Here is a 25685-nt window from a genome sequence, read left to right on the forward strand (position 1 = left end):
ATCTTGCTTATTGTTTGGTTGGTAGCTTTTGGCATAATTTGTAACGCTCTGGATCATTTTTATGGAGTTTCATGTAGTAGCCAAAATGTTACCAAAGCCCTGGGCTGGCAGGAGGACTTTTCCTGTCGGGATGTTGGAGGTGGGATCTCACCTCCAGCCCCATGCGGCACTTGGAGGTAGAGGGGGATGGTCAGAGCTAGCTCTGCCAGCAAAGGGAGGGCAGCGGCACCGTGGGGCTGCTCCAGGACCAACTGCATCCAAACAGCTGTGAGGTCTGGGCATCCTTTTGGCATAAGGACCGAGTGCTCCCGACCCACGCATGCACCCCGAGACACCCATTACAGGAGCGCGACCATGCCCGTATGGGGACGCGTGTCTGAAACGGCGGGAGCACTCGCGCGTGCGGGGATGCGTACGCTGCAGGTGCGGAGGAGCAAACGTCAGTGCTGGGTCCGGTGGGATCCTGGAGTACAGGCAGGGCTGCAGTGCAAATGCAGCTGCCAGGCCAAACCCTGCTCCCATGGCAGTCCTTCTGCGTTCAGCGATGCCAGGCGGAGGCCCTAGCCCGTGGCGACCCCGTGGCAAGGGCCTCGTGCGTTCAGGGAGCGTGTACTGGAGAGGCTAATCAGTTCTGCAAACTGTTCCATCAAGCCCTTCTCGGGCAACCTAGGTTTACTGTCATGCTACTGTGGTCAGGGCACATCTCTCTCAAACTGCATTTGCTACAGGGCTGCATTAGCTTTTCCTTTGTTTTTCCTTCATACGGAGGAGTCGGAGGATGCGTTCATTTTTTGTTAGTTCTGCTGGCAGCTCATTTGCCTGGAACAAAAACACCTTGAGGTTAGCAGAAATGAACAAATATTTCCAAAACATGGCTTAAAAGCATTAAACTCTAAAGAAGATGGTACTGGGCATTATAACGACATGCTTATTCCAATGTTGTCTCCACCACTGGTGGAGACATCTTAAAAAGTCACCTTTCCACACAGTGTGCAAGTCTCACTTAAGTCTTCAAAATAATCCCAGCATGGGATTTGAGTGGTCAGCTTATTTTGTGCTGACTGTCCAGGCTTAACAGTATCCCTTGGGCTCCCTATGCTTCTGCCACAAAATTAAAAGAGAACATAGCTGCTGATTTTTTGGGGGGAGATGAGGCAGGTCTTTAAGCACCAAAGTCCATAAAAATCCAAGGAAAGACCTTAATTGCTATGAAATAGTCAGTGCTATTCTGTAGGTTTGGTAATAATAGAACATCAGAGTCTGGTCTTCCGTATCTACTGAATACAATTTTGGTAACATAAAGTATTTATAATGAAGCTACTTCTGAAAATCAGTAATTCTGTCCTGCAAATGTACTCTGTTGTGCCAAATTGCAAGTTATTTAAAAAAAAAAAAAAAAAAAATCAGTAGGAGACGTTACAGCCACAGACTTTCTTATACTGCACACCCTCCTGCAAATCACTGTCAGTAGAAGAAAAATCTTGCACATTGTTTGGATGATAGTATCAAACCAAAATGCTTATTAACACGAACTACTGTATGAGAGGCATTAACTCTGCCGCCATCACGTGGAATGATACAGAAGTAACAGGCACAGATTTTATATTGAATGACGAAAACATTTAGAAGGTATATGCTGGATTACTTGTATTACAACTTTGATTCACCCAATCATAAACCAGAAGTAAATACCAGACCACCCATTCATAGCTTAACAAATGCAGCTAGATATCAAATACTAGTGGCAAATAAACACAACTCAGAAGAAAACATTTTCATGGAAATTATCAAAGATGTTATGTTAAAACACTTTACAGAATAAAAACAAGACAAGTTTTCTGCAGAAAAGTTGCTGCCATAAAATGAATGTGAAACTATTTCAATAAACTAACAGATTTAGAGTAGATATGGGAAAGATGCATGTAATTTGAGATATTCTTTGCATTAGCAATGTGCTGAATCCTAACCAAGTTTTCTTACCAAAGGCACCCAGATATATATTTCTCTTGCTGCTGAAATATCTTCCTTGCGTATTTCTCACGAGACACAAATATAACTTATGACTTATCAAAACAGTGACGGATTACTGTTTCCCTAAAATGCAACCTAGCTAGCCCATGAGTAGCTATAGTTAACAATTTAATCTGTGGTTCTTGAGTGAGCGAGTGCATGGTTTGGTTATTCTCAGATTGATGTAACTTCACAAGTACCGGCATCACCAGTGGCACCGCCTAGCACCCTTATAGATGCTTGTTTACAGAAACAAATGGACCGAATGGTGGTGCTTCAGGAGAGGATCAAGAGGCAACCGCGGACCGACACAGAAATGTGGACTGCCACCGCCTCCGTGGCACGCACGGCTCCGCCGCTGGGTGCTCCCCACCTGCTCCTCACCCGGGACGGGGTGCCAGGACATACCTTGTTCCTCAGGCCCGGGTCCGCTCCTGCTTCAAGGAGCAGCGCCACTGTCCTCGCGTTGCCGCTCAGGACGGCCGCATGGAGAGCAGAGGTCCCGTTCTAGAAAATACCAAAGGAGATGTTTTTACCGTGCATGGGAAGCAATCAACAGGCAGTGTAACACAAACGTTTGCAAAGAACAAGCCTACGAACAAGAAAGAAGTAACACGGAAGAGATTAGGTCATCAAAGGTACAGGGTCTGATTTAGACAGGGTGCTGGCAGGCTAGGGGGCTACGAAGGATTTTAAATGCTTTAATAAAAATGAGAGTCAAGTTCACTTTACCACAGCAATATTTCCTTTTAAAAATTACCCTTGTCAATAGATCAGAGGTGAAATGAACACAGCACTTGCTTCTGCCTGGCAAAATCAGCCATTAGCAAGTGAAACAGAAGCACAAGCAGTAATGGAAACCATCTGTGCATTTTATCTTCTTTCTCTGATGATTAATGATCTCAATGTCAGACAGCTGAATGGTGATTTTTTTATGACTGGCCTTTTGTTTGTGGCTGCAAACTGACAGTTCAAGTAAGTGTGGAAGCTATTTCATACTTGTAATTAACAACTAAGTTAATGCCACCTGGATTTTCAAGTACATCAAAATTGCCAATTAGTTGCATGCACAGAGGCTATCAAAGTGTGTGATTTATAGGCACATAAAATTAGATCAGCTGTTAAAAAAGCAGCTTCCAAATATCTGTTATTTTTCAAGTCACTTTTTGACTTCAGAGGAGAACAAAATCCAGTAGAGAATCTGCTCAAAACAGATCTCTTAGGATACTATTTTGCTGACTGAATTCAACAGAGGGCAGGGCATAATGCTAAAAACTGCACCATCGAGAGCAATCCATTTACTGTAGAAATAAAATCAGATGATGAAAAGCAGGAGAATTCCTTCTACGACACAATGAGCTTCCTCATTCCAAAAATCAAATTCACAATTTCATTTGAGAAGATTCTGCGTGTGGCATTAAAGGCTAAATAAGATAATTTCATTTTCCTCTTCACTTTTTTTGGCTCAAGCTCCTTACTGTCTTCCACTGGCATAGTCATAAACGTCAGGTCTTTCATCAGACCCTTTGCCTTCTTGAGTTTCTGCCTAAAAATCTGTGTGTTTCACTACTAACCTTCAGCAGGCCAAGCGTGGGAGAGAATTTCAGCAACTCTTCTATCACATTGTTGTACCCTTTAATGGCAGCCTTCAGTAAAGCAGTCGTACCGTCCTTTAAAAGAGAGAGGAAGGTCAGTTCAGTTGTTACCAATACTTTACCCGTGTTCCCCTTGGCTGGAGGGAAACATCAGCTCTCCCCACACCTCTCAGAGGAGGGTCTCTTCTGCTCATTGTCTTTGAGGAGGCACCCCCACAGCATATGCTGGTTTTAGGGCATCTGGAGGATTGTTCCTCTGGCAGGTGAAAATTTCAGGGTAAAATGAACCCGTGACACTGTATATCATCTTTGCCTCTCATTTATATGTACATTTCCATTCCCTTATTCCAGGAGGTCCCTCCAGGAAGCTGTCCCAAACACAACAGGAAAAAGGGAGCCCACACTGAGACTTTACAGCCTGGCAAACAAGACGGACTCTGGGGACACCAGGCCTCCATTCAGGCAGACTTGCAGCCTCAAAAAAAGCTAGGAGGTGTTAAGCTGCAGACAGAGCGCAGGAAGAAGTGCTACTCACGTCCCGCGCGGCATCTCGCTCAGCTCCCCGGAGCAGCATCACTCGCACCACTTCACTGTGACCCATCTGCGACGCAATCCACAAGGGAGCCGTCCCATCCTGCAAACAAAATAAAGCTGCTAAAGGTTTCACTTTGAGATCCTGTGCTCCCTGGTATTTTACCTCCCAAGTCTGCCTACTGGAATGGACGTATTTCTCAATAAAATCTGGCATCACAGATAGACATATGCAGAGTCACTTCCAAAAGCACACGGGAGCTCGGTGTATCAAGTCAGAACCGCTCCAGTTGTGGAGCAGAGCCACCTTAGCTGCTTTCTCTCGCATAGTTGGCCTGAAATGTGCATTGCTGTGCAAACAGTTAAAACCCTCTTTGGCTTACCAGTCGTGCCTAAAATACACAGGGAAGTTTGAAATGTAAAGGCCAAAGGTATCCTGTGTACTTTGAACTCTAGGTAGCTAGACGTGACGGAAGATACAGGTAAATCTCAGCATGCATGGGCAGATTCTGCAGCTGGGTCTCTGTACATATGGAGTGGAAGTTGTTTATAGAAGCTAAGGAGCAATGCAAGATGATCACCAATTTTCAGTGTTAAGTTACATTATCCACCCTCAGGGAATCTGGTAAAAACATCTTGCCTTACAGCGATGGTAAGTATTTCACAAATTCTATCTTCAAGCACTCCGCTAGAAAACAAGGCAATTATCGAGGAATCCAGCGTGAAACAATCTGGTTTGGAAAAATTGTCCTGTGCAATCATGATTTGAGCAGAAAACCTCAGAAAATAAAATGCACATTCAGAATAAGCTAAACTTTGTGATGGATTTCCATCCCAAAGGCAAAGGCAAGTTGAAGCACTAGAAGTATTTCGCGCCGCAATTAGAATTTAGTTTTGTGGCTTTTCCTCCTTTTGCTTCTGAATGGCCTGATTATCCAGACTACAAGAGGACTCCAGCGGTTATGTGGTGCCAAATTGATTCTTGTGGGCCTTTAATAAAAGGCTTTCCCTGTATGGACTTTAACATAGAAGTGAGCCCTCACATAGTAGGGTGCCTGCTTCTGCCTTCAGCGCTTGCTGGTTCCCCTCGCCACCCTCAGCAGCCTGAAGACTTGGCAGGAAAAAAGAAGACAAAATATACCGGGGCTTCCAAAAGAGCCTTAATGAGAAGTTTCAGAAGAAAACAACTTTTTACTTTAAATAAGATATTTCCACCTTGATCAAAGAAGCAATCTCTCTCCTCAGTGCCAACTGAAGTTTCATATGACTTGCTCGTGCAACCCAAAAAAACATTGTTGAACCAGTTCTCTGCTTTCTATGGGCTAGTGACTTAATCCTTTGGAAGAAACAGAAAAGTTATTTCTTCCTTTGATATAATATTCTGGGCTTCCCTTTTTCTGAATCTCAAATGATGAGGAACAGGATCTTTGCCCACTCTTGTATGATTTCTCTATAAATTAACTCATTGAAATTAGTGACTGACCTCATTCTAGTATATATCCTGTTAATACAATGAGTGTTCTTTGTGATTCAAAAATAACAAAGGCTGTCTTGTACACAGCATACGTGATGTTAGCGTGATGACAAAAACTATTTCCAATTTATAGTTTTTTCCCTACCAGTAAGCTGACACCTCGTATTTTTTCTAATCTCCCCCCACCAGAGGGCTCTAGAAAATAGCAATAGGGACGCTGAAAAAGCCTATAAAACTTGGAAAATATCTGAGAGCAGCCTACACAATTTAATCTGCATGAAGATCCAATGCTGTGCAAATCCACGCTTCTATTTACACAAGAAATGCGTACACAAGCACAGCACGAGGAACATAGCAGCTTTCTTTGACTCACAGTAAAGTTTGTAAGAACTCTTATTTTCAGGTACAAATTAAAAGGAGCAGAAGGAAATACAAGCGTTGGGTAACATCACTATTACCGTTAACTGTCCTTAATAGTATTGCTGTTAGACATCATCCTCAGTATCTCAGTTACAGGCTAGAGGCAAAATTACATTGTGAGAAAGTGACTGTGTTGGAGGACTTAGCCTGAAGAGAAGAAAGATGATGAAGTTGATGGTGGGCTCACATTGACTATTGTCAGCTTCTCTCTCTGAAGCAAACAGCATCTAACAGGCAGGTTTATGCAAATACATATAATATTTATACGGAGTAGATGAGATTTCTGTCCATTTTCATGTCGGAGTATGGTGCAAAAGAGACACTACATTGTACTAAGAGGCCACATGAGAATTCCCGTATAAACAGATATTAGGGCTTGGAGATGAGTGAGGAAGAAAGTGAGAACAGGGAAAGACGCAGTTCAAAAACTACTTTCCTTTCCTTGTCCCTCTGCCCACCCAGCAGACTGCAGACCATTATATTCCTAGAACAATGTTAAATACCCCATATGTTTTTAAGCTGTGCTTATTTCTGTATTTGATTACAAGCTAATATATATGGATCACATTTCGTTATATCCAGCAGCCAGCACTTCCAAACATACTCTGACCGAAATTTCTGATGCACTTTCTCTTACCCATTAACTAATGACTTTGCTTTGCAGCTTTGAATCTCAGTATTCGCTTGTGGCCTGGAGTTTTAGAAAGGGCCAGATTAGGGTGGGAGGTGAAATACCCCTCAAATTCCCAGTAAGGACTTCCAGGGACAGAGAGCACCTACTCTCAGGCTACTCAGTGTCATCTCCTCCACTGTTCTGCCCATCAGTCCACGCGCACCACTACACCAGCTGAATTCTTGCTAATAACAAATTGCTTGCTTGTCTGAAGTCTACACTCTATATAGGTTTACTGGCTTGCATATATGTGTAATTGCATATCATGTGTTAAGAAAAAAATATTAATTTTCAGAGTATTTTGAATCTGCTTAGCCAGTCAGCCTAAAGTTTGTTGGGACACGGGCTGCCAAGACAGAACATAAAATTCATTGGCAAATAATCTTCTTGCTTTGTTTTTGAGTTGGAGAAGCAAAGAAACATCTCCCGCACCCGGCTTCAGACACTGCCCCCAGCTCTGTCTAGACAAAAAGATGACAAAAGGATTCCTGCCCGGCTCCGCAATGTCAGGAAGAACAGAAGGCGGCTAAAAACCAAGAGAAATGACATTGCCAGGAAGAAACTCGCCAGGAAGCTTTGCTATTCAGTCTCGTGAGAGCTGAGCTGAAGCGCCTGCACATGGACAGCCAGCACCATCCGAGATGCTCTATGGCGTCAGGAGCAACCCCGTGGGACTGGGAGATGGGGCACGAGACCGAAGGGGAACCGGTACCCACTGCAGCAGCAGGAGGAGACATACAGGGCAGATGCACATGCTCAGGCAGATGAATTAAGCCCCCAAATTCACAAGGTAGAGAGGAAAACTTGGACACCATGAGGAAGGAGAAGCTTGAACTCACACCTGGCACTCTGTAGCTGTGGGCAGCCCTGTATTCGATGTTACGTTGCTCAGAAAAGTTTCCTACAGCAGTGAGAGCAGTGTGGTTTGTAACTGACAGTGAGAATCATCTGGCATCGAAACTGCCCCATCTAGAGCTACGTTCCTCGTGACCAACATGCCACCTTCGAACAAAGTACAAATTTGTTTGTTAGTAAGAAAGAGACTGAAGTCCATCCAACCATTACTTTGCTAATTAAACAGTAAAAATGTTCCATTTGTTAAGGAAATGTTTCAGGTTACAGTGGGCCCAAATACAAATGCCATGGACTTATCCAGGCATAATCTTAGCAGGGATCGGAGGTACCCTGAAGCAAAGTACGCCCGTACTGCCGGAGATGAAACAGAGCCAGGAGGAACATTCACACAGAGTCAAGTCTTTTCCTCAACTAAGATTTAAAAATGCCTCATGAAACATTGTGTTGTAGAAATTGGATTAGAGAGCTAAAAAAATATTGTCAGAAAGAATTAGCTGGGGCATTATAATTATGGTTAGCAGAATGCAGTTTTTATGGCAACACAGTAGAGCTAAATCTAAGGCTCCCCAACTTTATTTTGACCGACTCAAAAGGCATTAATGCACACCTTGGTCTATCCACTGCATTAATTAACAGCTTTTAACAGCATTTCTTAATCTTGATCTTGGGAGACAGTGTGGAGGTAGCCTAGGAGCAACTAAAACATCAGTCCAGGGAGTAGCTGCCAGCACAGCTCTGGTGCTGGAGAGGTGGGGAAAGAGACAGCAGGAAAATGACTTTACTGTGGGCACATAAAATGCTAATCCAGTTTCCTTACACTACAGGAGTAGCAGGGAGGCTATGCAGACCTACAGATGCAGCAGAAGTCATATAGATCAATCTCTGCTGCCAGGCTATGATTTGTCAGGCTTTTTGGTGTAGGTGAAAGGAAATACTGAAAATACCTGGCAAAGCTTGTCACATGCCACGTTGTCCACTGTTATTAGAGTTTTCACATTCATTTGCTCCTGCCTGCTGATTTTTTACGTGCTGCAGTCAGTGATCACAGCCACCTGGCAGCCATACATGACTGACTGCAAGGACAAGACCTTATCCCATCAATTTAAAATCTGCAGTGAGGAGCCAGGACAGCTACTTTGCCTGCAGGGTTTCAGCAGACCACAGGGGAGGCTCTCTCAAAGCAGGCAAAGCTTCCTGGGAAGCCCTGTCTCTAACCAGACATTTCTAGGTGCTGGGAGTAAAGCTAGCTGTGCAACTCCCACATCTGGCTACTCAAAGCAGCATCTAAATGTGCTGTTTAAGCACTGATTTTAGAGTCAAGAAATAGCTTAGCAATTAAGAAACCCTTTTTTGGAAACCAAGAGAGCTTTTATATATGTCTCTGTACATCATGTATGCTTATGTATCCCTCCGTTAGTTTAAAACCTAGGAAATCTCTCTAATCCAGTGTTAATTTTTCATAACTGTAAAATGTAGTAATTAGACCCCAGCTCTTCCCTGAAGTGTTGAGCTTACCTGCCGTGGCTGGTTAACCTTTGCTCCTGAAGAAAGCAGCAGTCGGATGACATCCAGATAGCCTCCTTGTGCTGCCAGGAAAATTGCAGAAGCTCCATCCTAAGAACAAATACATCCAGCTTACACTGTGTTGAAATGATGCCATTTTTTCTATACATAACCAAATCAAACTGAATCAAGTTCTCCTTCTTAAGCCATTATGCAGTGTAACAGCACATATATAGCCAAGCTTAAGAAATAATTACCAAAATCCAAAGTCTAGTTCATAGCAAACTACGATAACATTTTCATTCAGCATGCACAAGTACTGGCTCCCATCATATACCAAACCGAGCATTAAATCCCAGGTCTGAAATACTAAGAATCTAGTTCATTGAAGCATTGAGCTACATAACAAGAAATCCATTCCTATGTAGCAAAATACATCTATTTCAGTTCCTCTAGCTTTTATATGTTCATGCAGAAGTGTTCTGCTACATAGACACATACATGGTGAAAACATGTTCAAGCACTTTGCAGAACTGGAGACTCCGGCACTGAAGCCTGAAGGAGTAAGTACTGTGCCATATTGCTGTGCCACCCCAGCAACTACCATGCCACTGCTCTGGCACATCTTGTAGAAGAGACTTCACCTGTAATATAATAGTAGCACATACAAGACAGAGTATCTCATAGCCCTATCAGAAACCAGCATTTTCCTGCAAAAGGCATGTGAGAGAAATGAACAAATTTTTTCTTCAACATGTCTTTCATGTGCAGATGTTCTCAGCATTTGGCTTCACAGAGGCTTTTTCCTTAGAAAAAAAATTTAAAAGTCGTATTTCATTAAGTTTTTTTGATGAAAAAATTTCAAATAGCATTAGAATCCATCCAACCAACTGGAAGTGGAAACCTGCACTGAGGGTGGGACAGGTGTTTACCCATCCTATATCCAGAGTGCTCAGCACAGAGCATGCTAGGGCAAGTTTCCCCAGGAGGTGAGGCTCTTTTAGTTTAAAAAGATACATGAATGAACCCCTTCCTGCATCTCAGATGTACAAGTACACATCTTCCAACCAATTTATGCATATGCTTATTACAAAATACAGGGCATTTTAGTGGAAGCCTTTTGTTGACCTTGTTGGCATACCACTATGTTGGGACCGAATGCTGTTATCTGTCGAGAGATACTGCTTAGCTACTCCTCTTCCTGCAAAACTCAGCACAGACTTAGTGAAGCATGAGCTGAATATAGTGCCCCAGGGACTGAATTTAGAATGTTTGACCTCGGTTTCAAGACAAATGTCCTGGTAAACAAGAGAGGTGTCTGCTGGCACTACAAATGCAGACCTTGGGCCCTCTGAGGGGCTGTCTTCTCTGGTTGCTATGCGAGTACATGAAATAGGGTGATGGTATCAAGTCCTTTGTAGGCTTCCTCCAGAGACAGGAGTAGTAAGAACACTTCCATTTAGAAAGTAAACAAAGTTGGGTAACAGTAAAAGAGCTCTTTATTATAGCATCAATCAAGATGGAGAACCTTGGGTTCCCTATCATCCAACCATTTTAAAAATTAATTAGTAGTTATTTTGTACTTGATTTGAATTGATGCTGTAATGAGAAAGCTGTTTTGAGGCTATGAGATACTTCTGCAAGAAATACTGTTTAGTTAGGGAATTCTCTTGTCTTCTCCTCTACCCCTCACATGAGTCTATTTAAGATTAAAACATCTACCTTGATGGTTTTGGGAGGACTACCCAAATGCATGCTCGAAATCCTGCTCATTGGGCTGCCTGCCAGTGAAACTGCCAGCCAGATACCACTTTGAAAAAGCAGCTTGATGATGTCCCACAAAAGGAGCCAGGCTAATGCTTGTTTTCAAGATATTGTGTTCTTATTTTATTACGTAGCTGTTTCTGAATAGTTTTGCCCAATGGCTGTGAGCAATAAAAATACATCTCTAAATCCAATTGCAAATACCGCGCATTTCCAGGAGAGACAACAAGGAAGTTATTTTTCTGCCTTCACTTCTAGGTAAGTGTCTGCAGGTGTGGCAGCATGGCTATTTTTAAACTGAGTGCTAACCCCTGGGATTACCGTGCAGAGGTATGAATTAGAAAGGCAATTGCTATTTGCACAGCAGCGAGGGTGGAACACCCTTCTTTGTAAGTACAGGGTCAGGGCAGCACAGGGGTGGGGATCCCCTGTGTGACCAGTGCACAGCCCCCAGTGCAGTCACCAGCCCTTGGCTCCCATGCACGTTTGTGGGAGCTGAGAGCGCAACAGCATCCTGCAGATCCAAAGCCCATGGAAATGGCTGGAAAAACTTGTATATCCCTGGGGAACAACTTCCTCTGTGTCAGTCTCGAGTGCCCTGGGGTAGGAAAGGGTGGTGGGAAGTGGAGGGAAAATCTGCCACTCGTTTCTGTTGAATGCTGAAAAGCTCAACTTATTTGTGTCTCTGTTGGAGTAAATTAAATCCAGTGCTTCATTGGCTCAATCCAGCTTTCTGAAGAGTGAACTAAACAACATCAGTTCAGCCATTTTAACTATTCTTTGCCCAAAACACTGATAAGCTAGAAATGCACAAATACCAAATAACATCATTTAAACTGATATTTAAAAAAAAAAAAATTTAAAGATATTTAAAGATTTTAACTTTTACTACTCTTTCTGGCAGAAAACTGATGAACTGATTCTCTAGTACCTCAAGGGCTTTACAGCTATTCACTCTTCTGTCTGCAATGCAAATCGTGGTAGAACATGACATGTCTTTTGTTCAAGGCTAATGGATAGCACAAATCTGATACAGATTTGGTACATATCCTTCATACAGGTAACGAATCAAAAGGCAGCCAAAACATCTTTTCTGATTTTATGCTACTTCTCCCAGGATCATGAAAAGCAGACAGTTAACAAAATTCACGTTAGAAGAGTAGAGTACTATAAAACCGCAACGTTTGGCAAATGCTTCTTTGTGCTGGAGCCAGAGCATCTGCTGTTGTCCAACCAACAGCACATTTGTTCCACCACCAGTGTTGTCAATATTATCTGTGTCAAATAACTTACATAAAGTTGATCGTGAATGTTGGCACCGTGCTTCAACAGAGTTTCCACTACTTTTGCATGCCCGTACTGACAAGCAGCTAGAAGAGCAGTACCTCCATCCTGTGAAAAAACAAAGAATGGTTACAGTCAGGTGAGAGGGCAGGTGCTGGACTGAACATCACCATAAAAAAAGCAAATTTTAAGGCTTTTCAGAATTTGGCTCACAGCAGTTCTGTAGTGACTAGCTACTGAATTTTTCATAATTTTAGTACCAAGTCTTGCCACATAAATCTTTAAACTTGGTTCTGTCACTATAAACATTTTTCTCCTCAGGTTTTTTTTAGTGAAGGACAGGAACTAAGAAAATTCTGCTTTTTGTTCCTCATCTTCTGCCTTCCCACTAGAAGCTCTGTTCCCTTCACAACTCCAAGCTCCTCCATGTCTCTTCCCTTTACAGCCAAATCCCCCACCCCTGCCAAGCTCTTCCACCTATCGAAGGATAGCACACCTTTCCCCTGCTCCAAAGCCTACTGATCATCTACTCTTCTTTGGCCAGAACCTCATACCCTGTCGTGTCCTGCCTCTCACCTGTTGATTGTTGGCCTGATGAAGCATAGGGAGGATGCATTTTAAAGCATGCTAGCTAACTGTGGAAGTGTGAATCAGACCACACCCATGACCACCAGTGAAAGCCCCATTACTTCTGCCGAATTGATCCCTGCAGGTAGGATCAATCCCAGGCAGTTATAGTTGCTGCACATCACCACTAAAGGGAGACCTAGGCACATGCAACACATCCTGCTTGTAGAGACGCTCTCTTGGGAGCCGCCTGAGAAGGGAAACACCTCAGCGTAGCTGGCAATTGACTCCAAGCCAGCTGAAACAACTGAGATGGCAAATGTGGGTCTTGCCATCTTAAGTTCACTGTGCCCCACTCAAAAATTACCATTATTTCTGACACTGATGTGGAGAGGAAGTTCTTATCTTCTGCCTGGGATGGCACCATGCCATCGTGCAAGGATGACGCACGCCCCAAGTCATCCACACTAGAGGTCTTCTCTCTCCTTCCCTGCCTTCTCTCAGTCTCAAGCCCCTCCTCCACAAGATAAGCTATCTAAAGTATTTCAGATAAATGGTTTCTAGAGCTGTTATTAATGTGGGCAAAAGATTGTGTTTTTCCTCAGCCTTGTTCTCTGAAACAGCTCCAAAGTTTTGTCTGAAATTTTCCACACAGACAGATATCCACAAGAGAAGTTACAGCTTGAATGGCCGAATGGATCTTTTATAATGGGAAGTGCCAATCAAATTTATTAATCTGTGGTGCTATTTCATGCCTATAATAACCTCATGAAAACTCAAGCCCTGACATGACTGAACTAACCCACAGGGACTGTCTATAGCTACTCTCAAAACCCCATATTCACCCTTCCTCCCTATGACAATGCAAAGCAAACAAGGCCTGAGTGTCAGCAAAGTCACAGATGTGAAGCTGTTATGTGACAAGCTAAGAATTGCGTATTAATTCTGGATTATTTCAGTAAATATAGTGTGTAATCAGGTTAGTGGAGTTAAGTCACTCTGTGGCTACAATGAGTCATTAGACTTTCCTGTCAAATTAAACTACCCTAGTTTAATAGGAACTGCTGGAACGAAACACAAAAGCAATCACAAGGGTTCCTGGATTAAAAAACACCTTATACACACTTAAAAAACAATGGCCAAAGCTAATAGCTTCGTGAAACCTATTTCCTGTCTCCAACCAGCTGAAAGCCACTTTGCTGGAGTAGTGAGCGACCAGATCAAAGGGCTACAAACAAAAGACAGAGACATTTTTAAAGACTCAGGAAGGTTAGTGAGTTAAGAAGAGAAACTGTGCTATCCAGATTGGAGGTCCCCTGTGGAGAGGCAGGGAAGGATGAGTTTTAGGAATCTTAAAAATATTGAGGTTCCCTCTAGGGAGGGTAAATAGACATGCTCAGTTAGCTGCATATGGGAATAGTTTGTTTATTGCTTTATGGTCTGGGTTTTGTTTTCTAAAATTCTTGTGTTCTCAACAAACTCCTGTTATTTTAAGAAGATTGTTTGGTTATTAACGTAATTTCTGGAGGGAACCAAATGACAGGTCCCAAATAAAAGGCAGGCCTGCAAAGCTAACCGCAGTTAGCACAACAGAGCTGAAGCCCAACGCTTGGAGTCCAAGTGTATGATCCCACCTTGGGAGATGTCAAGCTTGAGGTTTAAGAAGGGAGACACGTCTCACAGGATGTGTCTAAGTGTCTCAAAATGGGGATCCTGACCAAGTGTTTGGTTGAATCCAGTGAACAGTTTTAGACAGATACATTTTTTGAAAGAATAACACTTTTCCAAAATACACCATTTAGATCTTCCAGACTAGAGTGACCAAGTTTCCTAGATCACCCTGATCAGAGTTCCAGGGATCAGAAAAAAGCATTGGGTAGTCCCCAGTTCTAGCTGCCCACCCTGAAGCAAATATTTACTGGGCCAGAGAGAACTGGGTAACAACTTGGCTCAAAGGTTTGGTCCTTGATCAGGAAGACAACTGGGCTCTAAGACCTGCTCTACTGTGTCTCCTGTGAAGTTGAATACATTCAAAAGAAGAGACTGAGATTCATTTGAATGCTCTGATAAAGAGACAGGTCTTGTTTTAAGAAAAGGGAAGCTGGGACCAGAAATCTTTTTCACTGAAAAGACCATGTGGTGAGACAGCACTCAGTTAAATTGAGGAATTGTCAGTGTGAAGGTCCATGGTTTCTTAGGAGGAGAAAAACTCAGCCCCTTCCCACCCCTATCGAGCTTCCGTCTTGCTTTCTCTTACATGTTCTTCTCTTTTTGCCAGCACAAGAGCCTTTCCTCCAGCAAGTTCTAGCTGGAGACCCCAATGTTTTATAGGCTATTGGGAAGGCAAATGAGTTACAGAAAAAAAAAAAAAAGAAGTAAATGTGAGAGTTTTAAAATTCCTTTCAGCTGTGTGATTCCCTCTTTTATTTCCTTTTTGGCTTCAGCTGAGACGAGTAAAAAGCTGAAGCAGCATCTTTGCTACTGGCGAGCCTCTTGGAAACTCTGAGCAAGGCAACATGTGGGAGCAGGGACACGTGAGCAACCACAGAGGCGCTTCTGGGGCAATTGCCCTTCTGCAGCGAGCAGGAGGCCGGTGGTGCAGCTGAGAGAAGGCACATCGCCTTGGGTTTACTTCTTGTTCATATCCTGTTTTCCTGACATGATGTAGCTTCTATCAATCCTTCACTGCAAACCCTTCCAGCTCAGATAGGAGCCAGTTCTCTCAGCTGTCTCTGCAATTCTTCCTCTGAAACCGTTTTTCTTATCCCCACACAGTCTGTCCTCCCTACTGGTGGCACATACTGCCAATCTCCCATGTAAGCTCTTGGAACAGCAGCACCCGATAGGACCACGCTATCTGGTGTAGACTTCCCTGTCTATTTCCCTGCCTCTTCCTTCACCTCTGTCATCATCACCTGAAAGTAGCTTAGAATTATATGGTGTTTTATCATCTCTGACATATGCTACAAGGGAGGGGAACTGATCTTCTGCAATCACAACCTGCTGAAAAATTGCCTCTGACATGCTGTTCGACCTGCAGTATTGCTCAGAAAACATGCCACCATGCAAACCCTTTTAAGAACCCACATGCTTATAACATCTCTCAGAGTAAGAAAAGAGAACATGTTTCAATTTATCATGCATACTTCTAAGGATGCCAGACTGGGACAATGCAGAATAGTATTACTGAGTAATACGTATTTTATAATAAATATATAATAGCCTTCAATAGTACTATTTATTCTCTTTACAATATCAGCAATTATTACTAATTACATTATTACACTATTTTAGAATGTTTGCTTTGCCTTCTGTAGTGAATATCAACTCTAATGATACAAGGGATTGAATCCTATATTAAGATAGTTCTCCAGCAATCTTGTATATGAGTAACAAATGTAGTAATTACAATTTACAGGAGGTACATGAAAAAGAAGATGTTGGGCTTTGCATTTCCTTGCTTTAAAGTCTCTGCTTCCTAAGATACATTCAATTTCTTTTCTTATTTCAATTCCACATCTTCATTTATAATAAAAAGTTCTTTGCAAATGGATTAATTTTGCAGTGCCCTTTAAAAATAGCCAGGATCAGCCATATCTTTTACAGCGCTGCTCCCAGCTGAATGCCTTAATCGGAAAATGCCTTATCTCTGAAAAGGCATATTTTGTCAACTATATTGTTTCGGGGCAGGGGATGGAGGAGCCTGTTATCTTAGTCGCCTTTTAACAGAACCATGGTCTGATGGAATAATTCCAAGCTATGAAAACCACATCATTAAATCAGAAAATTGAACTGGTTGATAGAAAAACACACTAGAAGGCCAATGGAAGATGCATACTGTCAATGCAGTACGTTCTCAGTGGTGGCTCCTGCTCAGGTACACACTGCTGCACAAGTTGGTTTCCTACCCAGCCTCAGTCTAAAAATTCGGTGGGTTACCAAAGCCCAGTCTGGAATCTGTAAGCATTTGGATTCCTCTGTCTAGATCCTCATTTCAGAAGAAGAGCTGCAGTCCCCAGGCAAGTAATGAGTGAAAGAATGAACATGGCAATTTCCAGGATAGGTCCCAGCATTAATGATGAACCTAGCAAAGCCCTCATACTACTATTCAGAGAGAGCAGATCCTTTCAGCAAAGAGGGCATGGACATGACAGCTAACCTCAACTTCTTAAACCAGTGTCACTTTAATCTTGCACAGATTAATTTTAACGCAGCTATCCTTTCTCCAGCTTTTAAACGTCTTTTCAGGCACTATACCTTGTGTCATACTCTGAGTGCTGAAGCGACTGATACACCTCAATGATGAAGCGATGAGAAGGAGGGAGTGCTTGGACAGGCACATTTGATGCTGCTGGAAAATAGCCTTACATACACATCGCACGCCAGTTTGTCATATTATGTCCCGTGGAAGTTGGTGTTGTTTTATGACCAGCTCGACTGAAGTGGCAGAAAACTGTGGCCTGGAGAGGAAGAGCAACCTGCAGCTTAAAAGATACTTGGCACATTGGGCCAAGTCAGGTCTGAATTCAGAAGAGGAGGCAGGCAGGAATATGGGGGCTGGGAGCAAAGTTTCAAGGTGAGCAACAGCAGAGCTCAAACCTGCATTTGTCCAAAGATGGAAGCCATTAGGAGCGGCTGAATGCAGTATTTCTTATCATTTAGATCTTTACTCCCTTTTATCTGCCCTAGTGACTCACATCAATATATTTTGCATGCTTCATAGAAAATCATATATTGTCATGAAGGATCAGGCAATTTCAAGCCTGCTGTTCACCTTCTGGGCCAAGTCTTGGCTTCTTCACAAATTCCTAGTTCACAGGCTGCACAAAGGTTTGATGAAGATGTAACTGCGCCTCTAGAGAGAATAAGGTATTCAGCCTCCATCTTCCCTCCTTTGTAAGTTTTCGGCATTCACACTCTGCAAAAACACTGCCCAATTGCATGCTGAGCTGCAGTGAGTAGTCCAGGGTCTTCCTACGCCTGGGACACGTTTGCTCCTTCAGCATGGCTTTGTGGCCTTTTTATAGGCCAGATGACTCAAAGAACAGTGTAAGTGCACTCACCCAACTGTATACAACTGAATGCAAGAGAAGACGATCCTTCTGAATCTTGCTAACCCTCACCTATACCCTGAAAAAAAAGACTGAGAAGCAACCCTTATTTTATATTTTAATCCGCAGCTTCTCCCAATAACTTTGTCCCACATGAGATTATCCAGCACTTTAAAATCCAGCTGTTGTATTTAACATTGCAACCTCCTACCTTGCCAAGTTCCAACAGGTACACTCCATGTTGTGTTAAACAGCCACAATTTCATTCATGTTTTTAAGTTTACTGATTGCTGCTGTGGTCAGAGAGTTGCTAACCACAAGCATAGCTCCCTGGGGTACGGGAATCCTGCTGTAATGGCGTGTGCGGACTCTGGCCACAAAACCTCAGGATTTTTAGTCCCAGGAGCATAAGGAGTTGAGTCTCTGGTGTTCCATCAATTCCCTTAAAGCCCCTATTTCCAGGGACTCTGGAAAGCAGGTATGGGTTGAGGGAGACATTCAAATCACAGACTATACCATCTTCAAAAATTGGTTACTGTGGGGTAAAGAACTATTCCTTCTTCTTCAAACACATCGCTATGGATCCCAGGGTAAGTGACTGGCAAGTGTCCTCCCCAGATCATGGGAATGCTCCAAAATGTGGCCAGCGTGTCAAGGGCAAGAATATTTAATGAAAATCTGGTGCTTTTGGTTCTGTTTGCTGAAAGCAGAGGTGTTAGTACTGCCTTGGGCAAAGAAACTGAGTTGATGTACTCCTGTCAGTGATGAACTGCTGTTCTTAATGCTGTTCACCTCATGAGGGGTGATGAACCAGACCCAGGCTCTGCCATCTGTGCTTTTGGCTATTCTAAGAAGATTTTGAAAAAGGACCTGCCTGAACAAAGAAATAGAAGCTTTGAGGTGCATTTCATCTTCTTGTCACAGATGGGTAAATAGGAATTTAGGGAGGACTGAAGCCATTATACTCTTATGTCTTCTATGGTGGTATGCAGAGACATCCCAAAGTAGATCAAATTTCAGTCTACACAAGTGAAATACATATACACCTAAAATGGGATCCTACCTAACGTGTACAAAAAACCCCTTTGTTCTTGTATTGGAGGATGGCTTACGAGGAAAGACTGATATCACTACCAAGGGACTGATCTTTGATCAACTTACGCTATTAAGTCTGGGTAGTAAAAGCTAGTTCCAAGTTAGTATTTTCACAATATGTTGCATTACTCATATTACTCAGAAAATCTTCAGGTGAGGAAATTGTTTTATCATCTTCCTGCTGCCATGTCATGTTTCATGTCAGTAGGGAAAAACAGCCTTGATTGTCAGAATGTATCAGCATGCAAAAATAGACCCATCATCTTACTTTATTCTTAAATTCAGTGGAGGCTCCAAATTCAAAGAGAAACTTCACTACATCGTTATGGCCTTGCTGTGCAGCAAAGAACAGAGAAGTTGCACCTGACTGTAAGGAAAAAATTGATTAAAAAAACCCCAAATACATTACACACTTGACTGAAGTACACACATTTCAAATTAAAAAGTATTGAGCACAATCAGTTGAATAACAGCTGAAAAGACATGATGATTTTGAGGACTCCAGAGGACACCCGGTATCTTAGGTCAGTTTTCTTCCCATTGCACTGAGAAATCTGTCCAGCATCATACATTTGAGTAAAATCCAAGTTTCACAAGGGGCTTCTGCACAGAGTTTCTGATGTAGAGCTCTTAGGATTCACTCACTTCTACTCAGTCATCGGAAAGGGAAAACGAGCCCAGAGTGAGAAAAGGGCAGTCTTGCACAACAGAGGAACGGCCATTTTGAAACCAACCCCTATTCCACCTGCCGCTACAACCTGAGACAAATAGGAGCATGGGATGGATTTGGATCAGGGTGTGGAAAGACCAGGGAGCCAGTTATTTAGTACAGCAGGGCTCCACCTTGCTTGACTCTCCACTGACAAAACGTGACTGCTGTTGGCGTAAGTCATCCTTGTCTCGTGCAGCAGTAGATCCCCATCCAGCCAAGCAGCCTTCAAGCAGCTACAACCAGCCCTGCAACTCCTGCTTTCCCTCAACCTCACTGAAGACCTGAACCCCCATATTTTATACTAATTGTATAAAATACTATCATTAACATGTGAGTAAATCAGGACCCAAAAAATGATTAAAGTAAGATTTTAATGGCTGGACAGAAGGAACAAGGAAGGGAAGAAGGAAAGGAAGGAAAGGAAGGAAAGGAAGGAAAGGAAGGAAAGGAAGGAAAGGAAGGAAAGGAGGGAAAGGAAGGAAAGGAGGGAAAGGAAGGAAAGGAGGGAAAGAAAAAAGAAAGGAAGGAAAGAAAGGAAAGAAGGGAAAGAAGGGAGACAAGCAGGCTTTCCTGACTTTGGGCTCTCTCATCCCATGCATAAGGTGCAGGAAAAGGGAGCTACACATGAAATTCACTCCAGTGCCAGAAGCCTTTACAATAGCACATGGCCCCTTGAGACCATTTCAGAGCCCCCTCTTCCAGACACACTTATGGAGCTCTCACTTCCCCAAGCTTCACAGCAATTTCAGAGTACAACAGCACTGGTTTGAGTATGTGGATTTAGTTTCAGAACAGTGCCATAGGTCTTTAGGGCTTAAACTTCATCTGTTTTGCTTCCTCTCTGCAACAGAGTGATTTTGGAGGATTTCAGCATTTCCCTTTCGGTTGGCTTGCTGAATCAGTATGTCCTGAGTGATACTCAAGAGCAGCTCCATAAAACTGTTCTCAACTTTTCCTTTTGTTGCTGCTTTTCAAGCAATGTTTACCTAAGGGAAGGGACATGTTTAAATACATGTTTTTTTGGAACAGGACCCCATTGAAAGACACTGACAGTTACGGTTGGAGCAAGTTTAGGCCAGTAAGTGCAAAGATGTTTATATCATCAAACATGGCATTCACTGACTCAGTAACTTGCAGACGTCAGCATGACATTAATGCTCTAGTTCCAGGTAACCAAGGAAAGTCAGAAACATTTGCTTGTATTGTTCAAGTGATGAGCATACTCCTGTCCTGCACTGCCTGCCACCATCCCATGTTACTGCATGCCCTCCTTAGACTGCTCTTCTCTTTGGACCGGTACAGCTGCCGTTGTCCCAGAGCAATTTGCTCTCTGTGTAGCCAGCACACAGAGCAGAGTGGCTGCAGGTACTCCTTACAACCATTTGCGTGGAGTATGAGGGGAAAGCACTTTCCCAAAACCAGCCACTGACATTGTCCCTTCCACAAGCAAGCACGTCATGGTGCGAGAGATGCCTTGAATGCAAAGCAGAGATGCAGGGAAGGGTACGGGTGATTAAGCTGTGTGATTGTTAGAAATGGCTTGGCTCAGACTAAAAGGCAGAAACTCCAAAGCACACCAAGTCAAAGTAATCCCCGGGCTAGCAATGGCATCCACTCCATTTTAATGACCAGACTCGGCAAATCAAAAGGTAAAGGACTTCTCCTTATCATTTATCCCATCCAGAGAGCTGTAATTACTGTGCCAATAAGTAAAACCACAGATGCATAAATGGTGTAACCCTGGGAGGGTTACATCTCAGATGTAACCGCCCCTCACCAACCAGATGTGCTGGAAATGTTTGATGAATTATTTATAAATGCACCTCTGGTATCTAATTTTCTATTATAAACTCCAGACATCTGATTCCTTGATGTCCTCAGGAGAACAGACCCTGTTTATACGTGCACTGCACATCAAGTGACAAATAACCAGTTGGCAAAAAGCAACAGACAACACTTATTATTTGTAATAAACCAACGGTCACTTAATCAATCCCTGTTTGAATGCAGAACTTCTCCTACCTCTCTCTGCAGATTGATATCTGCTCCTTGCAACACCAATTCCCGTACACAATCTATGTGGCCATAGTAAGATGCTACCATCAGAGCTGTTGTGCCAAGCTGGGAGTAAGGAAAAACAAGTCAGTACCTTCAACAGACACCTCCAGCAATAAATCAGGCTGTCTGGAAGAGACAGCACCTCTTCTGAAAAGCTGAAGGAAGCTTATGATCATTGAAAAACTTGCTATCATTTAAAACTTACTATCAAGAATACTTTGAAAATGATCAGTTAGCAAGTGTTAAAGCAAAAACATTACAGACTTGCCTGCAGTGCTAAGGCCTGACCATTCAACAAATATGTATGCAATGACTTCGCCTTATTGTCCCAAAATAAGTGCAACAAGAATAACAAGAATATTTTTGGTTTGTACACACCATTTTTATCAGAGAATCCCAAAGATCTTTGCATCATTTCCAGAAGAATAACCTTAGACACAGGAGCTAACTGACTTAGCTGAGTCACTTAATTCTGAGTCACAGTCAGGAGTAAGGTCCAGGTGATTTGAATACTAATTCCCTATCAAAAAGATGAAAGCAAGCTCTGACTCTTCACATTATATGAGAGAACTTTCCGTACCAGAACTATGCATTCAAGTTCCCTCAGTACACCATAAGGTCACTGCTCCAGTGAACCAAGTAATTAGGTTATATGTATATGGTGTATGGACAATACGCGGAAACCACATGCATAAGGATGAAATTCATCCTTCTAAAACATTTATACCAGTTCAATTTAAAGAAGGAATGTGTGACATTACAAAAAAGAAGCATGCAGCCTTAATCGTACGAAAATATTTTAGTCTAGAAAATGTGTATGCCTGATACAATTAATAAGTCAGGATATTTTACAGTGCATTGTAAACATTCTTGACCAAAGTTAGCCTTCTTTTGAGAAAAAAATGAGCAGTAGTGGACCTTATTTCTTTACATCAATCTCCGTCCTGTTTACTTCATGCCCCCATCTGAACATCCTTCCCTCCCTGTCAGAATGACAGTCATAGCATCAGCTCCAGAAGTACTGCAGGACAAATACTTGCCTACAGGGCAAAAGTAAAATGCAAATGAAAAGATATGTTAAAGTCAATGGGCTTAGAAAATCTCTTGCACTTTGAAGGTATTCAAAGTGAGAGAAGCTGTGGCAGGTTCATGTTTCAGGCTGGAAGTGGCACTAATCCTGTACAACACAAGCGCGGCTCTCAGTAAGTCAGTCCCAGCACCAAACAAAAGAAACCTGGGAACTTCTCAGCCTCGGTTTTCCCCTGCTCTTTGCAGTAGCTTAGTACAATCACGTATCTCTCCATATGTTGCAGGCAGAATAGCAAGACATACCCATTATCTGTGTTTTCAACCCACTTCTAATCTCAAAACTAATTTCAACCCATGCCAATTACAGTAAGGAAATCCCCATGAAATCTTTCTGTCATGTGTCTGGGCTCCTCTTTGGAAGTCGTACTGTGCCTTCATGTTGGGCACAGTATGGGAGATGCTGGGGAGGACGGGGAGGAAGAAGTTAGGAGGCTAGCAGCTCTTCTGACAGCACCTCAGGCTGTAGGACACTGCATGCCACACGGGGCGGGAATGGCTGCACATCAAATGCAAACTTCTACATTGTCTACATGGAAACTGTGGTCCAGGGTTATTTTTTTAAAAAACTAATTATGAGGAGCTCTGCTAGCTGACAGAATCATTGCTACCTGGGCTCAGCTGAGTCAACTCTTCATCATGATCTATAACTACAACGACATTTTCTTGCAAAGGGAAGCCCGAGGTGCTAGGATCTATGTTTTTAATGTCAGTGCCACAAATAACTGTGTAAGACACATTTTTGAGTGCTGGCAAATTCCTAACCCCTTGCCACTGATGTAAATCATCACGCTATTTTATCTTGCGTTTCAAACTTGCTTCCTGACAAGAGAAGGTTTTAAATCATCCCTAAGTGCCATAAGACTCTCGAATGTCTCATGTTAAATCCCTGCCACACCCTCAGCGCAGCGGGCTATAGAAAGCGATGTAAAATCAGTGCCGTGGGTGTAGGTGCATTGTGTGCATACACTGTCTTTGCAGTCCACATCTACTCGCCCACTGTTCAGCAGCAGCTGGAGGAGAGCCAGGTTTCCTTTTCTTGCAGCCCAAAACGCAGCATTGGCAAGCGGTGTTTCTTTCTGGTGAAAAAAAAAAAAGCAGAAATAAACCACTTTGGTAGATACATTGGACAAACACACACACACAAATTCTGCATTCAAGCCAGGCAAGTTTCAGTGTAGTGTGCTGTTCTTTCAAAATCAGAGCATGGAAGGGAAGGTAATTTAATTTCTTTGTGCAATTAAAGAGATCGTCTCCCTGTGCTACCTCATGTTGTTTCAGGTCTTCCCTGTGTCCATGGCAGCCTATGTCTCTTAGCTTGCTCTGTAATGAGAGACGACGATGCTAGTCCAGATCCACAGGGAAACATCACAGAAAACAACGTGCTAACTGGTACCTGTATTGTCTGCTTCTGTGGTGGGGCTGGGCACAGTTAGAGAGGCTGAATCATCCTGCTGACACGTCCTGCTGCAGGACATCCTCCTGGGTTTCAGGTTAGCTCTCTGCCGTCTCCTTCTCTTCTGCATATAAAGTCCCGATACAGGAAAAGTATTGCTCATGCATCTCCCATACTGTTTGGTCTGCCTCCTGCCTGGAAGTAACACCCTGTAACTGTGGGCACATGAGGTATCTCCTGGGTGATGCTAGAAAAAAAAGGCTAAAATCTTGCTGTCTATAGACTTACGGATTCACTTACTAGGCATGCAACGCAATATGTAAGGCAAAATTAGGAAACTCTGAAATCTAGATAACACAGGCCACTGTTAAACAAATTGGTAGTAACATAATACTCTTTCGAGGCTTTCTTAGTCCTAGAAACAATGCCACCGTGTGACTTCTCCTGGGTCGGAGCAAATTATCACTGCCCAGCATAGGAGGAAGACAGCAGAAAAAGACACAGACCTTGCTCCTGACCTCCATACCTGATCCATGCGGGCAGCTGCCAAAATGCTGCCCTGACAGGTAAGTACTGCGACGGGTGAAGTGCGGAGGGGAAACAACGCTGTGATGGCAGCGGTACGTATCCTAGAGCAGGCTCATGCCGCCGATTTTTTAATAAGGCCCAAAACCACCAACAGCTCAGTCATCTTAGACCAAAACAGTGTCAAAAATGCATGGGGGCCTTGCTCTCCAGTGAATCCTGCCTTCAGGATAACCCAAAGAGAGTGCAGAGTGGAAATAAAATTCAATCATTCCACTTCAGAAAATGTAATACACACTTCTCCACGTCTAAATGTCAATGCGCATGTGTAATGTGGTAGTCAATCAGGATTGAATGGTTTTATGGTTGATATTTAAAATGCACACATAGAGCGGAGTTTAAACTGCTTCCTTCATTGACATGCAAGTAATAAACCTCACAGAAACCAGCAGACACAAGACCAATCCTGTGTGAATCTATCCCAGATCCGTTGCACTGAGCACTTTCCATGGGTTGCATTTTTAATATTCATAGGTTGGAAAATTGTCAGCTGTTTGACATGAGAGAAGTTTGAACCATTCAATAAATTGTAAGACACTTCCTATAAATTGGTAGTTGTATTTCTTGTACCAGCACACATAGGGGCAGAAGTCTGAAAAATTTAGCAAGGACAATAGGCTAAATTCTGATCTTCCTTTCACAGCTAATACATTTCCCCTGGTGAATCTGTAGATAATGTCAATCAAAGTAGAGCTAACAGTTTATACCCTCCTTACTGGCAACGCAGTAGTGTTTTCCTATCTTTACCCCTACGACCACTAAAATTTTATGTAAAAGCAAACAATTGACCTAAACACACAGTGGCCTATGTTGCCCTTTTTGCTCTGATTTATTAGGCAGATATTTATTTATAGAGCTGGTAGTCAGGAATATTGTCTTATTGTCTTTATTACTATGATATTCAGTGGCAAGCTGTTGCAAAAGAATGATATTGAGACCTTACAGAATAGGAAATCAAATTACTTACCTTTTATTGTCTCACTCTATCCCTTAAAGTTTTAGAAAGCTTTGGGATATGGCAATATA

The 25685-nt window shown here is 42.8% G+C and overlaps 1 protein-coding gene across 1 annotated transcript; it reads right to left on the reverse strand.

Annotated features, from left to right (window-relative positions):
- Nucleotides 1–735: 735 nt before the first annotated feature.
- Nucleotides 736–24609, reverse strand: ANKRD29 (ankyrin repeat domain 29). The gene is made up of 10 exons (XM_009574106.1): nucleotides 24601–24609; nucleotides 23647–23757; nucleotides 21557–21655; nucleotides 19091–19189; nucleotides 12119–12217; nucleotides 9074–9172; nucleotides 4141–4239; nucleotides 3585–3680; nucleotides 2419–2517; nucleotides 736–819 (listed from the first exon to the last, which is right to left on the reverse strand). The coding sequence occupies exons 1-10, from the start codon at nucleotides 24607–24609 to the stop codon at nucleotides 736–738; spliced, it is 894 nt and encodes a 297-aa protein (XP_009572401.1).
- Nucleotides 24610–25685: the final 1076 nt, after the last annotated feature.

This window comes from Fulmarus glacialis, unplaced genomic scaffold, assembly GCF_000690835.1.
Source record: "Fulmarus glacialis isolate BGI_N327 unplaced genomic scaffold, ASM69083v1 scaffold49713, whole genome shotgun sequence".
NCBI classification, from domain to species: Eukaryota; Metazoa; Chordata; class Aves; order Procellariiformes; family Procellariidae; genus Fulmarus; species Fulmarus glacialis.

Coding starts and splice junctions, on each gene's coding strand:
- ANKRD29 (XM_009574106.1), bottom strand. Junction 4,240..9,073: donor AGGTTAACCAGCCACGGCAG/GTAAGCTCAACA, acceptor TTTTGTTTGCAG/GATGGGACGGCTCCCTTGTG. Junction 2,518..3,584: donor CCACGCTTGGCCTGCTGAAG/GTTAGTAGTGAA, acceptor GGTATTTTCTAG/AACGGGACCTCTGCTCTCCA.